Raw genomic sequence first — 12,231 nt, 5'->3', positions numbered from 1 at the left:
GAGTCCTAACTCTTTGTGAAATCGACCCCTGCAGTCTAACGACCGGACCACGATTAGCATGGTAGGATTCCAACCTACAACCTTGTGATTGCAAGTCCTGCAGTCGAACCACTAGACCACGATGACAATTGAAAGCTGTTCTTGTGACCAAACCTGAAAGTTTGTTAATGGAGCTTTCTCGTAATGGCCCCCAATTTTAAAACTGTGAAATGAAAAAAGTCAACCCATCTCCCCCCCCCCCCCCCCCTGGAAATTCATCTCATTCAAAAGGGCTTTACCTGTTCTACTCTTGAAGACAACCAGAGTATACTGATCGAAACATTGAGAAGTTAACCACCGGTTCTTCTCAAAACCAACACTACTCAAAAGAGATTTTCACATGGTGCTACAGCAAACCTCTCTTACTATTTACACTTCCACCTTGCAAAGTTTCAAATCCTACTCACTTGTTCTTGGTTTAGTTCAGACAACATGGCCGCCATGGCTTTGTACTTCTGCACCATGTCCTCATGATATTCATATTGGTCCTCTTTGATCAAACGAGCGTTGGACTCCAACGCTTTACCACACACCTCAACGAATTCCCTGAAAAAAAAAGAAAAAAAAAATGATTATTTTACTCAAACATCATTTCCAATCTCTATTGTGAGCGAGGGGGGGATTGGTTTTTTTTTTTTTTTTTTTTTGGGGGGGGTTAAATCCTTTATCTGACATACCTCTTTCATGGTACCAGCTGAAATACCCTGTCACATCTACACTGGTATCCAGCTCATTTTATTTGCTAAGCAGACAATTTTGAAGTATCTCTAAAAATGAACCCTGGATGAAGGGATAGATTTAACCATCCATAAGTAGCCAAAAGGACCTTTCACAAACTTTTACCGAATATGCCTCATGTGAAAGGACGGCAAATTGCAACTTGTGTAAAAACTTCACAACCATGCTCAAATTAAGCAAGGGACCCTGCTAAATTGGTGTTGTGTAAAAAGGGGCTACATGTACTATTATACAGTGATTCTGGATTTATAAATTTGAAGTGAGGCTGAAATAGCGGTAGACTTTTTACCTGAAGAGTTGTTTGAGTTCCCAGACGTCCTGCGTTCTCCACTTCTCCTCTTTGCCTTTGCCTAAGAACGCTACGGCGTAGGCTTGGGGTCCAGCATTCACCTGGGGGGGGGGGGGGGGGAGGTGGGGCAGGAAAATAATAGTAATAATAACAATACTACATGTACAAAATTCTTTTAAAGGCACTGGACATGTTTGGTAATTACTGAAAATATGTAATAGCATAAAAACTTACTTGGTAACAAGCAATATAGAGCTGTTGATAGTATACAACATTGTGGCCAACGGCTCCCTCCGAAGTAAAATAGTTTTTGCGAAAGAGGTACTTTTTTACAGTTGAATATGAGAAAGACTTCAGGCCTGAATCCTTTCTTTTTCAGGTATGTGAAAGCACACCAATTTTTGAACACGCAGTGAGTTTTTTCTTCTTTTTTTCTTGCAACTACGATGACCAAATGTACCCAGATTTTCCCAGATTTGTAATTGTATGCATATTATGTTAGGATAAACCAAGTGAGAATACTAATACTGGTCTTTGACAATTACCAAATGTACGGGAGCACATACCCTAGACACTAGATCAAGGCGCTGAACAATAAAGACTCCGCAATAAACTGGGTTCAAGTCGGAAATCAGATACGATTTCATCCCTGAAGCAATGTACACGTATCCCAAAGCAACAGTAGCTTCTTGGTATCACTACCACATGAAACAGTTGTTGGTTATCATCATTACCTGAGTACTGACACATCCCTGTAGCAGCAGCTGTAGCCGTTTCATGTCTAGGACATCTGCGATGAGGACATCATTCAGTTCCTGTACTTTAGCTTTGACCTCGTCGATGGCAACTTGAATGGGGTTGAGTTTCTGGTGTTGGTGATAGACCACCATGATACGTTTCTTGACATACGGGAAGGCATGGGATGCTAGAAAAACAAAGATGAAAAAAATATATAGTTCATTATCATAGAATTATATATAAGACTAGAGGGCGCACTGGTGATGCTGCATGCACAAACGCGACGGTATCTTAAGGAGACATGCGCGCCATTTTGTTAGATGAACTTTAGGATGAAAAATAGAGAAGTTAATGTTAGACAGCATCTATTACTCAGGGGTGATAGTCATTACAAACGAAAAAGTCTGAAACTTTGTCACAAATTCAAAGGTATGTTGAAATGATGCCATTTTTACCGTTTGGTAACCCCTGGGGTTTATAGATTCCAAGGAGCTTTTGGAAACAGTATCCAAAGCACTAGATAAGTAGACCAATGAGCAGGATTTCTTTATTTGTGAAAACAAATATTGCCTGATTTTCTTCAGCCAAAAGTCTGAACAATCTCATCCCCGATTACTGCGTCAGGAAGCATGCCTTACTTGTGAGGACTGTCTTGAGTTTGCATTGTTCTTCTACGGAGCCTCGCGCTTTACCGCCCTCTGTGTACGGCATCTCGTAGAGGAAGCGTCGGATGTTGTTGTTTCTCTCGTAGCTCGTCTGTCGTTCTTGGAGCTCGTTGTCGTCAAAGTACGGCTTGACGAAGGTCAGCTGGATAAAGGCAATCTTGGGATCGAGCTCGTCAGCGTTCACCTGAGGAAAATAACAAACAAATTCTTATATAGCGCAGTACCAATGCACTTTTATCAGTACCCTGGTCATTTGGCAAATAACATTTTTTAAATCTTTTTCAGCTCCCTGTGGAGTCTACAATCCTGGGTAAACAAAGCGCTCCAGTGGCTTTTTCATACACAATATCAACCTCTTCCCTCGCAGGTACCCATCTACACCCTGGGTGAAGAGAAGCAATTATAGTAAAGTATCTTGCTCAAGGACACAAGTGTCACGACCGGGACCCCAACCCACACTAAACTGACCTTTGTGGAGTCCCTGATAAGTTTGACGTTCTCCTTGCCAAATTTATCCGAGAATAGATTGAGAAGTCTCTCGCAGATTGAGGCGAGGGTCGTGATCTTGGGCTCTTTGTAGATGAACTCCTTACCATCATCCTCTTCAAAGTTCTGTAAAAAAAAAAATGTAAAATAAATCGCAACTTTCACTTCTTTTTCAATCTTCATACAGAAATCAGAAACAGGAATGGAATTTCATATTTTATATACATAGTAGGCTCTTGACGCTTCTGGGATAAGATTTGAGGAATGTGAACTCCTTGAAAAATAGCTAAGGGACCTGGGTTCCCCCTTACGGGTGGTCAGGTTCGTAAAGTGGTATCTCGCCTTTCCTTCCACTTCTGAAACCCTGGTTCAAATCCCACCGGAGGCACTAAATGGATTGTGTTTTCAGTCCCTACATCACTGCGTGGGTTTTCCCTGGAATAATTATATGGGGTTTTCCTCTCACATCAAAAACTTAAACTTTCTTCTAGTTATCTTCTCTTCATAGGTTCTTGGCTATGTATTGACCCAATTCACCTAACGTCATCATCAGAATAATCTTGGAACCGCCATACTGGTGGGCAATGTAACTATTCATTATTCAGTGAAGTGCGCATTTTAGGCGACGTGGCGTTTACACGTAAACCTATTGACCACCAAAATGGTAAGTGTGGCACAGTCGCCGCATGTGACCTGCGTGCAAGGGGTCACTAGTGATTTAGTTTGCTTTCTGAGAGTCCTTGGCTTCACAACCAGATTTTGATTTGTAGACTCTATACAGCTATTAAGAGAACAAAAAAGTTATAACAGTCAATATTTTTTGTTTACCTGACCAAAGAACTTGACTCTGAAATACTGTCCGAGAAGTCTCCTTCCTGAGTTGGTGACTTTCATGACTGACTTATAGGCTTCACAAAGCTTACCGTACGCCATGGCAAGACGCTACATCAAAACAAAATCAAACCAATTATTTCATTACGGGAAATTTTATACAAATCACATCAATTGAAATCTCTTGCAGTGTTAAAGGCAGGATACACTTTTGGTAATTGTCAAAGACCAGTATCTGCACTTGTGCCACAACATAAAATAACAAACCAGTAAGAAAGTGGGCTCAAATGGTCATCAAATTTGCAAGAAAATAATGAAAGAAAAAAACACCCTCATTGCATAGATTTTTGTGCTTTCAGATTCAGATTCAAATTTTGGGGGTAAAATCAGTAGCTTTTTATACAAACCTTTGTTGTCTAGGACTTTAAAAAAACACAAAAAAAACACACTAGTCTTGAAACAAAGGATTGTCTAGTACCTGGAAGTCTCGATTATCAAAACCAAATTCTATTTTACCAAAAAGGGGGCCAGACTACATTTTCGTTTGAATGACACAAAACCCAGATGGCGACATGAAAAGAAGGCACTGCTTATCTGGTACCTGGAAGTCTCGTTGCTTCTCGTAGAATGGAATGATAAGCTTGTATAGAGCTCCCATAGACTCGTATCTCTCTGCTTTCTGTAAACCCTCGGCGCAGCGCTCTAGCTGCTGAAGTAATGTTTGCTGGTTGAAAGAAAGAAAATAATAACAAAAGTCAGTGTTTAAACTCCCAAGTGCGCAAGAGTCCATTTGGGTCGTTATAATAAAACCCTGTCATTTGACAACTGGCAATGCGTATCTCAATATATTAGTCATGTACCGAGGGATAAACCAAACTAAGTGGTAGCAATCCTACAGTCTTCCAGACGGTCTAAAGATTGAATTTCATCGGCCAGGGGGGCGGACCCATGAATATTTGCACGGTTGGGGGTCAGGGTCCAATTTCATGCCTCCACTTACCGTAAGTAAAGAATCGGCGCTTACGGAAGCAGGGCATTCTTTGCTTACATCAAGCAGATGTCACAGGTAAGCAAGGAATGTGTGCGCATGCGTACTCCACGTTACTAAGCATTCTTCGCTTACACAGCTAGCGCGGAAATTTGGCGATTGTAGATACATTCATCACATGATTTCGTATTGCAGGCTGGCATAGTTTATCTATCATTCAAAACCACAGTGGATGACACCAGTGGAGGGCATCACATTTTTATTCTTGTTCCTTAATCACAATAAAAGTATAGAAGAAGGGGCAAGATGATGAGAAAAGGGAATTAGAAGATTAAGGGATTACCAAGGGGTTAGATAGAATGAGATTATACCTCAGAGTACTGTACATCTTCTAATCCCGTGTCATCCTTCATTCCTTTCTCCTCGTTCTCCACATTGGGCGAGACTTCCTTGAAGGCAACGCAGCCTGAGGGGAAAGTCCCTTTCCTCTTGAGGTACTCAGCGATGAGAGCAGCGATGTGGATGTTACAATGAGCAGCCTGAGAACAGATAAGCAACACCAAAGAGTTTTACTAACTGAAACAATGTTTGCACAGCCACAACCATGGGTACACCTTTTGTTACAAAGACACCAAATGAACAACAGATGAGTAACTTCTTGTTTTTGACTACCTCAGCACTTTTTATTCACTATTGACACAGCGATTGTCGATTAATATATCAGTAACATTCAGATAACTGCTACATCAGTGGTTTTCAAACTGTTGTTCATAGAATGGACACAAACAAAATGTGTACCCATGATTGTGGCTATGCACAAACTATGGAGGATTAAGATAAGACTAGTTGGGACTAGTCTTATCTCGAGTTACTCGTCCTTAACTAGGACTAGCCTTAAGTTTTTAATATCTCCTGGGAATAGTCCTAAGTTACCTAACTGTTTGTGAACTCGAACCCCTGGTCACCTACTTTTGCTAAGCAAAGTGTTTTTGTGCTAACCATGTTTTTGTTCGTATACAGGCTTTATAAAACTGTGCCGTATTCCTACCTCTGAGTAGTTGCCGTTATTGATATGTATGACCGCCATGCTCTCTAGCCATGTCCGTCTTAGCTCCGGGGTACTAGCGTAGGACTTGGCCAAGCTGTACTGGAGATCCACCAACATCTCTGGATCCTTCTCGTGTTCCTTCATCTGAGCCGTTGCCATGAGAACCGTGCGGATCTTCTTGGTTAGATCTCGTACATGGGAGGGAAACTGAGTATTCTGTGAGGAAAAGGAGATTCATTCAAAGTTTCAAAATCTTATTCATAGATTCATAATGATATCAATAATATGCACTTATCTCTGTTATCAATGGACTGCATTCAGGGAAAGCTCCATTACAGAAAGAGGCTAGAATAAAAACATCCTTTTCATCATACAACTAACACCTGTTTTCTCCAAGTAATTCCTTTTTGCAAACAGTTGACTAAATTTGATCAAGCACAAACCAATAGGGCTGCTGATCAACAAAAAAGGGAGACGCCAACATTATGGCTAGCTAGCCCATTTGTAAGAGCTGGAAATGGCAGGTTCAAATTCCCCTCCAGTCAGTTTGTCTTTGTTCAACCCAGAATTTAAAAGTCTTTAATGAATGATGAAGTTAACTTACGGTCATTGTTTTGTCACTGTTGGCAAAATTGTTGATCATTGCGAGAGATTCCTGGAACCGGACGCTGTTTGCTTCACCGATCAACTTAGACACAGATATAATCACCTGAAAGAAAAAGTAAACCTCCAAAGCATAAATGTAAGTTGTTTGCGAGGTTTGTTTCTCCTTAGGGAGCGTAGCAAAAGTCAAGCACATTCTAGGCACAAAAGAACGTTCTTGTAGGTACAAGTCTGCAATCCATTGAACCGGCAGAATGTTCCGTGGACCGCATCATTGTGCCAGGAGCAATCCTGAAGTGAATACTGCATTTGTATTTTGAACCGTCCTTCCAATGGAATATTCTGGTGGTTCTTGAGAGCATGCACTTGAATTATCCAATCCAATAAGCCATTTTCGTGTGAGATTTGAATATTGTGTGGTACAGTTAATATGTCAATTGGTTTGGGGCAAGCTTTTTTAAAGCAACTTCCAGATGACACTATTGTGCCATACACATCCATTCAGAATTGTGTATGGGTGTTCACTGTCCCTTTCTTAACTGCACAAAAGCTTCCCCGAATCATGTTACATGGCAACCACCTTGAGGAAGTCCAATGTAAGCGATAACTTGTGACCAAGCGAGTAATTGTACCAGACTTTATTTAAATCTAACTTCATCGTGTGCTTGAAATCATAGGAATTCTTTAGGTTTTTTTTTTTAGGGGTTGGGGGGTACTTTTGTACAGTACAAGAGGTAAGAACGTGGTGGGAGGAGAAACGTTCTGCCCCCCCCCCATATCGGACATTGTATACCAGACTAGTCTTTCAGATCAATCTTGTCTTCTCATCTAACACTGACCTGTAGATGAACTCTGACAAAGTCTTTCCTCGTCGTGAATTCAAAGTTCTCCTTCATGATCAGGTAGAGTAGGGCGCAAGACTCGTTCCTCATGGATGGAAGCTTTGAGTTCAGACACTTGAGTGTCTGTGAATGAAACAACAATAAAAGTATTTTAGAAACCACATTTTTATTATTAAAAAAATGTTTTCCATGTCACATAGACATCACAAAGTACTGTTCAATAAAAATCCACAAATTATTCAGAAATACAGAAAAGTTTATTCATAATTAACAACAACGATAACAATATTTAGTGATTCTTAAAAAGGTGGGTTTTCAAAGAAAAATTTTGAGGGTATCGGCGGATCGGATTGGCACCCCGTTTCACAAGAGATGGGCAACTATTGTAAATGATCGATCACCGTAGTATTTAGTTTTACCAAGTGGTTGAAGATACTACTGCACCAGAGGGTGTCGGGCGCAGAGTGCGAGTTGTTGATTTAATACTTACACCATATGTAGCATGCTGTGTAGCTCACAAAAAAACCTGGAACTATTCCCTTAAGAATGTTAATAAAACAGAAGCCAACTCTAGGATAAAGACACCGAACTATTGAACTTAGTACAGGGGACTTAACATCCAGTGCCAACAAAATTGATGAAAAATGTGTACCAGAGGGAGTAACACGCAGCCAACTGGCATCCTGTCTGGGAGACTACATGTATTCTCAGTTGTTTAATGCCAATGAAACTGGATATAAACACAGGCCTGTTGAGCCACATTGGCACAGACTTTACTTCTCAAATAGTATAGACACACTTGAAATGCCACTTACTGCGAGACAGAGATCTCCGCAGAGCTGAGCGCTTCCCTTGAACAGAGCCACTGGAAACTGTGATATGAGAACAAACATCAGGAGAAAAAGTTTTACAATCAAGAGCGGGGATTGAGAGCAGGAAACAAAAGACAAGGTGGGGTCGAGAAAACGGGTTTAGAAGTACTTAATGAATGGTCAGGCAGTAGCTGGGTTGAATGTGTACAGTATAGATGCATTCATCACTTGACATCATATTGTAGTCTGGTGTGGTCAATCTATCTTTCCAAACCACAATGGATGATATTGAATGGTCAACAGTAGGAGGGTTAATATAATGTTCATAGAAAACCCCCTTCTTAGTTTGGTTTTCAACGTTTGTGTTCTCTCTGTTGATAGTACTTCATTGTTTTAAAACACGTTTAAAACAGTCTCTAGATCGACCATGCTTCGAGTCATTCAACAAAATCAAAACCTTCAAAAGAGATATCAATCCGAAGTATGTATGACTTGGAACATGAACATTCTCTCACCTTGTGTACAAATGAGCGCAGCGATGCAAAGAGATGTCTGCTCATTCCTTCTGATTGGCCGGTTTGCATGAAGGATAAGAAGAGACCCATGACTTTATGCATCAAGGCATTGTCGCCGTCGTCCAAGTCAAGGTTAGGCTGTGGAAACAAACAGTAAGACTGGGTTCTCAAAAAGTCTGAATTTTATTTGGGTGGACTCTTGACAATGATCTCAAAGCAAAAGAGGGCTTTTTCTCCTTGTTGTCTTTTCGTTACTTGCCTCAAAGTGTTATCTGCACCAAAATAATGTGGAATACCTATCCACCTCTATCAGATATATTTATCTCATTAAACTTTACCTTGTAGTGTTTACAGCAAGTCCCAAAGACATCTACATACTTTAATCCCACCTCTGCCACCAAATAAATCATTGTAGTGTATTTGTCCGATCTACCTGTGAATAGACCCTGGGACATGAATTATTGAACAGTGTACATGTACTTGTTTGACCTACCTTGAAGTGTGTACAGTAGGTCCCAATGACATCCAGGACAATCAATCCCACTTCTGCAGCTAAATTGGCTTCTTGCAACACTCTAGGTGCACATCCAGACTCTGCTAAGGCAAAGACTGCACAACGAGAGAACATGGTCAGTAAGGCATAGATATCCTGGTGCTGCTTAAACATTTACACAGCAATGGAAGTAAGGGTGCGTTCGTTAAGCTTCCCTGGGTCAACCACGGTCTGCCCCGGTACGTTCGAATAGCTTTGACAAGGCTCATCCACGTGAGCCCCCAGTCCCCTGCTTGTGGAGTGGGTCACTTGGGGGTGACCTGAGGTGCATGCCGTCACCACGAGAGGGCGAGTGTGATCGTTCATTAGCTCCTGTCAGGGGCTCACCCAAGTAAGCACCGCAGGGGTCGACCCAGGGAAGCTAATCGAACGCACCCTCTGTTTGACAAGATTTTGAAAGAGAGTATGAAAACTTTCCTCAACACATGTCTTAAAAGCAACTTCTTGGTGGACTTGGACAGAAGAACAACTGCTGCATGACCTAGGAAGACATGCTTCCTCCATATTACATACATTTATGTGTATTTATTTTCCTGGAAACAAATTACTCATGAGCCCTTTTCACAATACTCATTCCCTGGGATGCTCCGAAGTAGAGGTAAGCAGTAAAACCCTGGAGTATTCTTGAAACGTGCAACCGGAGCCTCATGGAATAGGGACACAGTGTGAAAGTGCGTCGGGTGAACCAAGGCGTAAAAAAGTCCTGGGGTGGATTTCACAAAGAGTTAGGACTAGTCTTATCTTGAGTTAGGACCAGTTACTCGTCCTAACTTAGGACTATCCATGCAATTTGTATATCTCTAAGTTAGGACTAGTCCTAACTCTTTGTGAAATCGACCCCTGGGGCTTCCAAAGGGCTTTTTTCCACGGGAATAAGAGGTACAGTGTGAAAAGGGCTACTTAAGGCCCAGCCCCACTGCAGCAATAACAACGACGATAATGACACAAAGAGAAGGCACTATATTGGTTGAATTGCTCCGCACAGAATACGCCCATGCTTATTCCACCAATCGAGGGCGTGTATTGATAACGATTTTGTTCTCGTATATCAAGGCATGTGTGACCAAGCCTTTAGGGACCAGGCCTTTAGGGATAAAATCCTTCAAAGACAGGTTTAAGAGGGACTGGAAGTAGGTTTGTTACCTAGAGGTAGATCTCCATGGAGAGATCTGGTCTGGACATGCCTGGCTCTGGCAGCAGGTAGCGTCTTACTCTTCTCTTCCGCAGTACTAAATGGTTTTTCACGCAACCTGTAGGGTTTGAATAGTTCTTATTAGGTTCAGGACGTCAAAATATCCTTAATCGAGAACACTGTCGAGAGGATGACACTTTTGGTAGTATGCCTTTAAATTCATCCTAGCACAACATGAATTGAAGGATAAAATCAAAAACTAACTCCTCAATAAGTTCAATGATATTTTGAGAATTTTCTATTGTAAATTCATGCAAATTTAGTTTCATATAGTAATTTAACAAATGTTCCATAATCAGGGAGACCGCCAACATAGAGCTACATGGCTCATTTGGTTTAGAGCGCCGGCATGTTAGTCCAGAGGCCGTTGGTTCGAGTCATACTTAGTCATGTTTTTTTTCTTCATCCCCAAATCAACACAAATATTCTAAGTTTAAGAGGACTACCTTTCTGGAGAAATATTATAAAGTGTCAGTTCCTTTTTTTTTTTTGGGGGGGGGGGGAGGGGGATTTCCAAAAGTGTCATCTTCCCTAAACCTATCACGAGTCATTTTCACAGCATGATCTTTAGCAGCTGGTACTCTGCGACAAGAGTTTGTTTTCCTGGTGACTTTGCATCATGTTCAGAATCAGAAAAAAATTAAGTACCAATTAAGCTTTCTACAACTAGAAACCTCAACATAATGATGTCTACAGAGTTGTTTGATACCATCACCAAATAATAGCAATTAAATATCGATATAGATACATCGATAGCTACATAATCGCTATGTGATTGACTCATGAAGGTGTTTGTGTTCATGTTTCTCCATTCACACATGCACAAGATCAGTAGAACTCACATACAATGATTTTTAACTTGTGTTAGATCATAACTTGATGTTAAAAAGCTGATCGGAATATGATCACGTTTTTATGAAATAAACAGAAAAGCTCTTAATGTGGCTTGGACATTTTCTTCAGGTGAGGCTTAGCTTTTTGTTCAAATTCTTAAGGGGAATGTTTTATAAAATTGCACAAAAGCAAAAACCAGAACAGAAGCAGGGCTGCATACATTTGAGTCTTGCACTCGGTGAGATTTTGTACTTTTTATTAGAGTTACATTCAACGTCATATGGACTACATTTAAGTCCCCATCATCAATATTAGCAAAATAGTCCACCACGACAGAGAAGCACAGTTCTTTTGATTTGTTTTTATTTTTTATTTTATTTTTTATGCAATTCGCCAGACACACAAGGCCTGAAGGCCACTTCAAGGTGTGGGCTAAAATATTATTTTCTTTGCAGAGGCCGTTGCCACCTACTCCTAGGACTGAAAGAGGGTTACCCCCTTTACAGTCCATACGGATGTAGGCTTGGGTATCATCCATCCAAAGCCTGGCTGGTAGAGCAGAAAGCACTACCTCCCCAATTTTACGTAGCAAGTGTCACGACCGGGATTCGAACCCACACTCTGCTGATCAAACACCAGAGCTTGAATCCGGTGCCCCTTAACCGCTCAGCCATGACACACCACATTTTGTTTGCTAAATTGTTTTCCTGGACTGCACATCTGTGGCATTATAGTTCAAAGAAATTGTGCCCCCAGCGTTTACAAACCTCATCCATCAATACAGTAGACTAAGCATTAATTGTCTGCAAAGAGGCATGACTCAGGAAAAGAGATTTTCCAGGAAAATCTACAATTTCGTTTTTCACAACGAAATGCTTGAAGCAGCATCTAAACCAAAATGGTGTCAACAACGGCAGTATTTGCTAAACACATCACATACAGAAATCAACACTTTAGATTGCACATTGTCATAGAAACACAAATAAACAAACAAATAAACAAACAAATAAAGAGAAAGCTCATCCATGTGTTAGTTGCCAGTTTTCCATATTCCACAT

The 12,231-nt window shown here is 40.9% G+C and overlaps 1 protein-coding gene across 1 annotated transcript in view; it reads right to left on the bottom strand.

Annotated features, from left to right (window-relative positions):
* LOC139945274 (dedicator of cytokinesis protein 9-like) overlaps nucleotides 1-12,231 on the bottom strand; it is an 86,626-nt gene that overhangs the window by 6,508 nt on the left and 67,887 nt on the right. Inside the window, 15 exon segments of the mRNA XM_071942607.1 lie at nucleotides 447-585; nucleotides 1,067-1,167; nucleotides 1,801-1,991; nucleotides 2,443-2,653; nucleotides 2,938-3,081; nucleotides 3,784-3,897; nucleotides 4,388-4,510; nucleotides 5,146-5,313; nucleotides 5,823-6,038; nucleotides 6,427-6,531; nucleotides 7,265-7,390; nucleotides 8,083-8,139; nucleotides 8,595-8,732; nucleotides 9,088-9,203; nucleotides 10,291-10,397. Coding sequence (XP_071798708.1) covers nucleotides 447-585; nucleotides 1,067-1,167; nucleotides 1,801-1,991; nucleotides 2,443-2,653; nucleotides 2,938-3,081; nucleotides 3,784-3,897; nucleotides 4,388-4,510; nucleotides 5,146-5,313; nucleotides 5,823-6,038; nucleotides 6,427-6,531; nucleotides 7,265-7,390; nucleotides 8,083-8,139; nucleotides 8,595-8,732; nucleotides 9,088-9,203; nucleotides 10,291-10,397 — 2,056 coding nt within the window.

This window comes from Asterias amurensis, chromosome 12 (genome assembly GCF_032118995.1).
Source record: "Asterias amurensis chromosome 12, ASM3211899v1".
Lineage (NCBI taxonomy): Eukaryota > Metazoa > Echinodermata > Asteroidea > Forcipulatida > Asteriidae > Asterias > Asterias amurensis.
The sequence above is the reverse complement of the archived record's forward strand: the minus strand, read 5'-3'. Positions and strand labels throughout refer to the sequence as shown.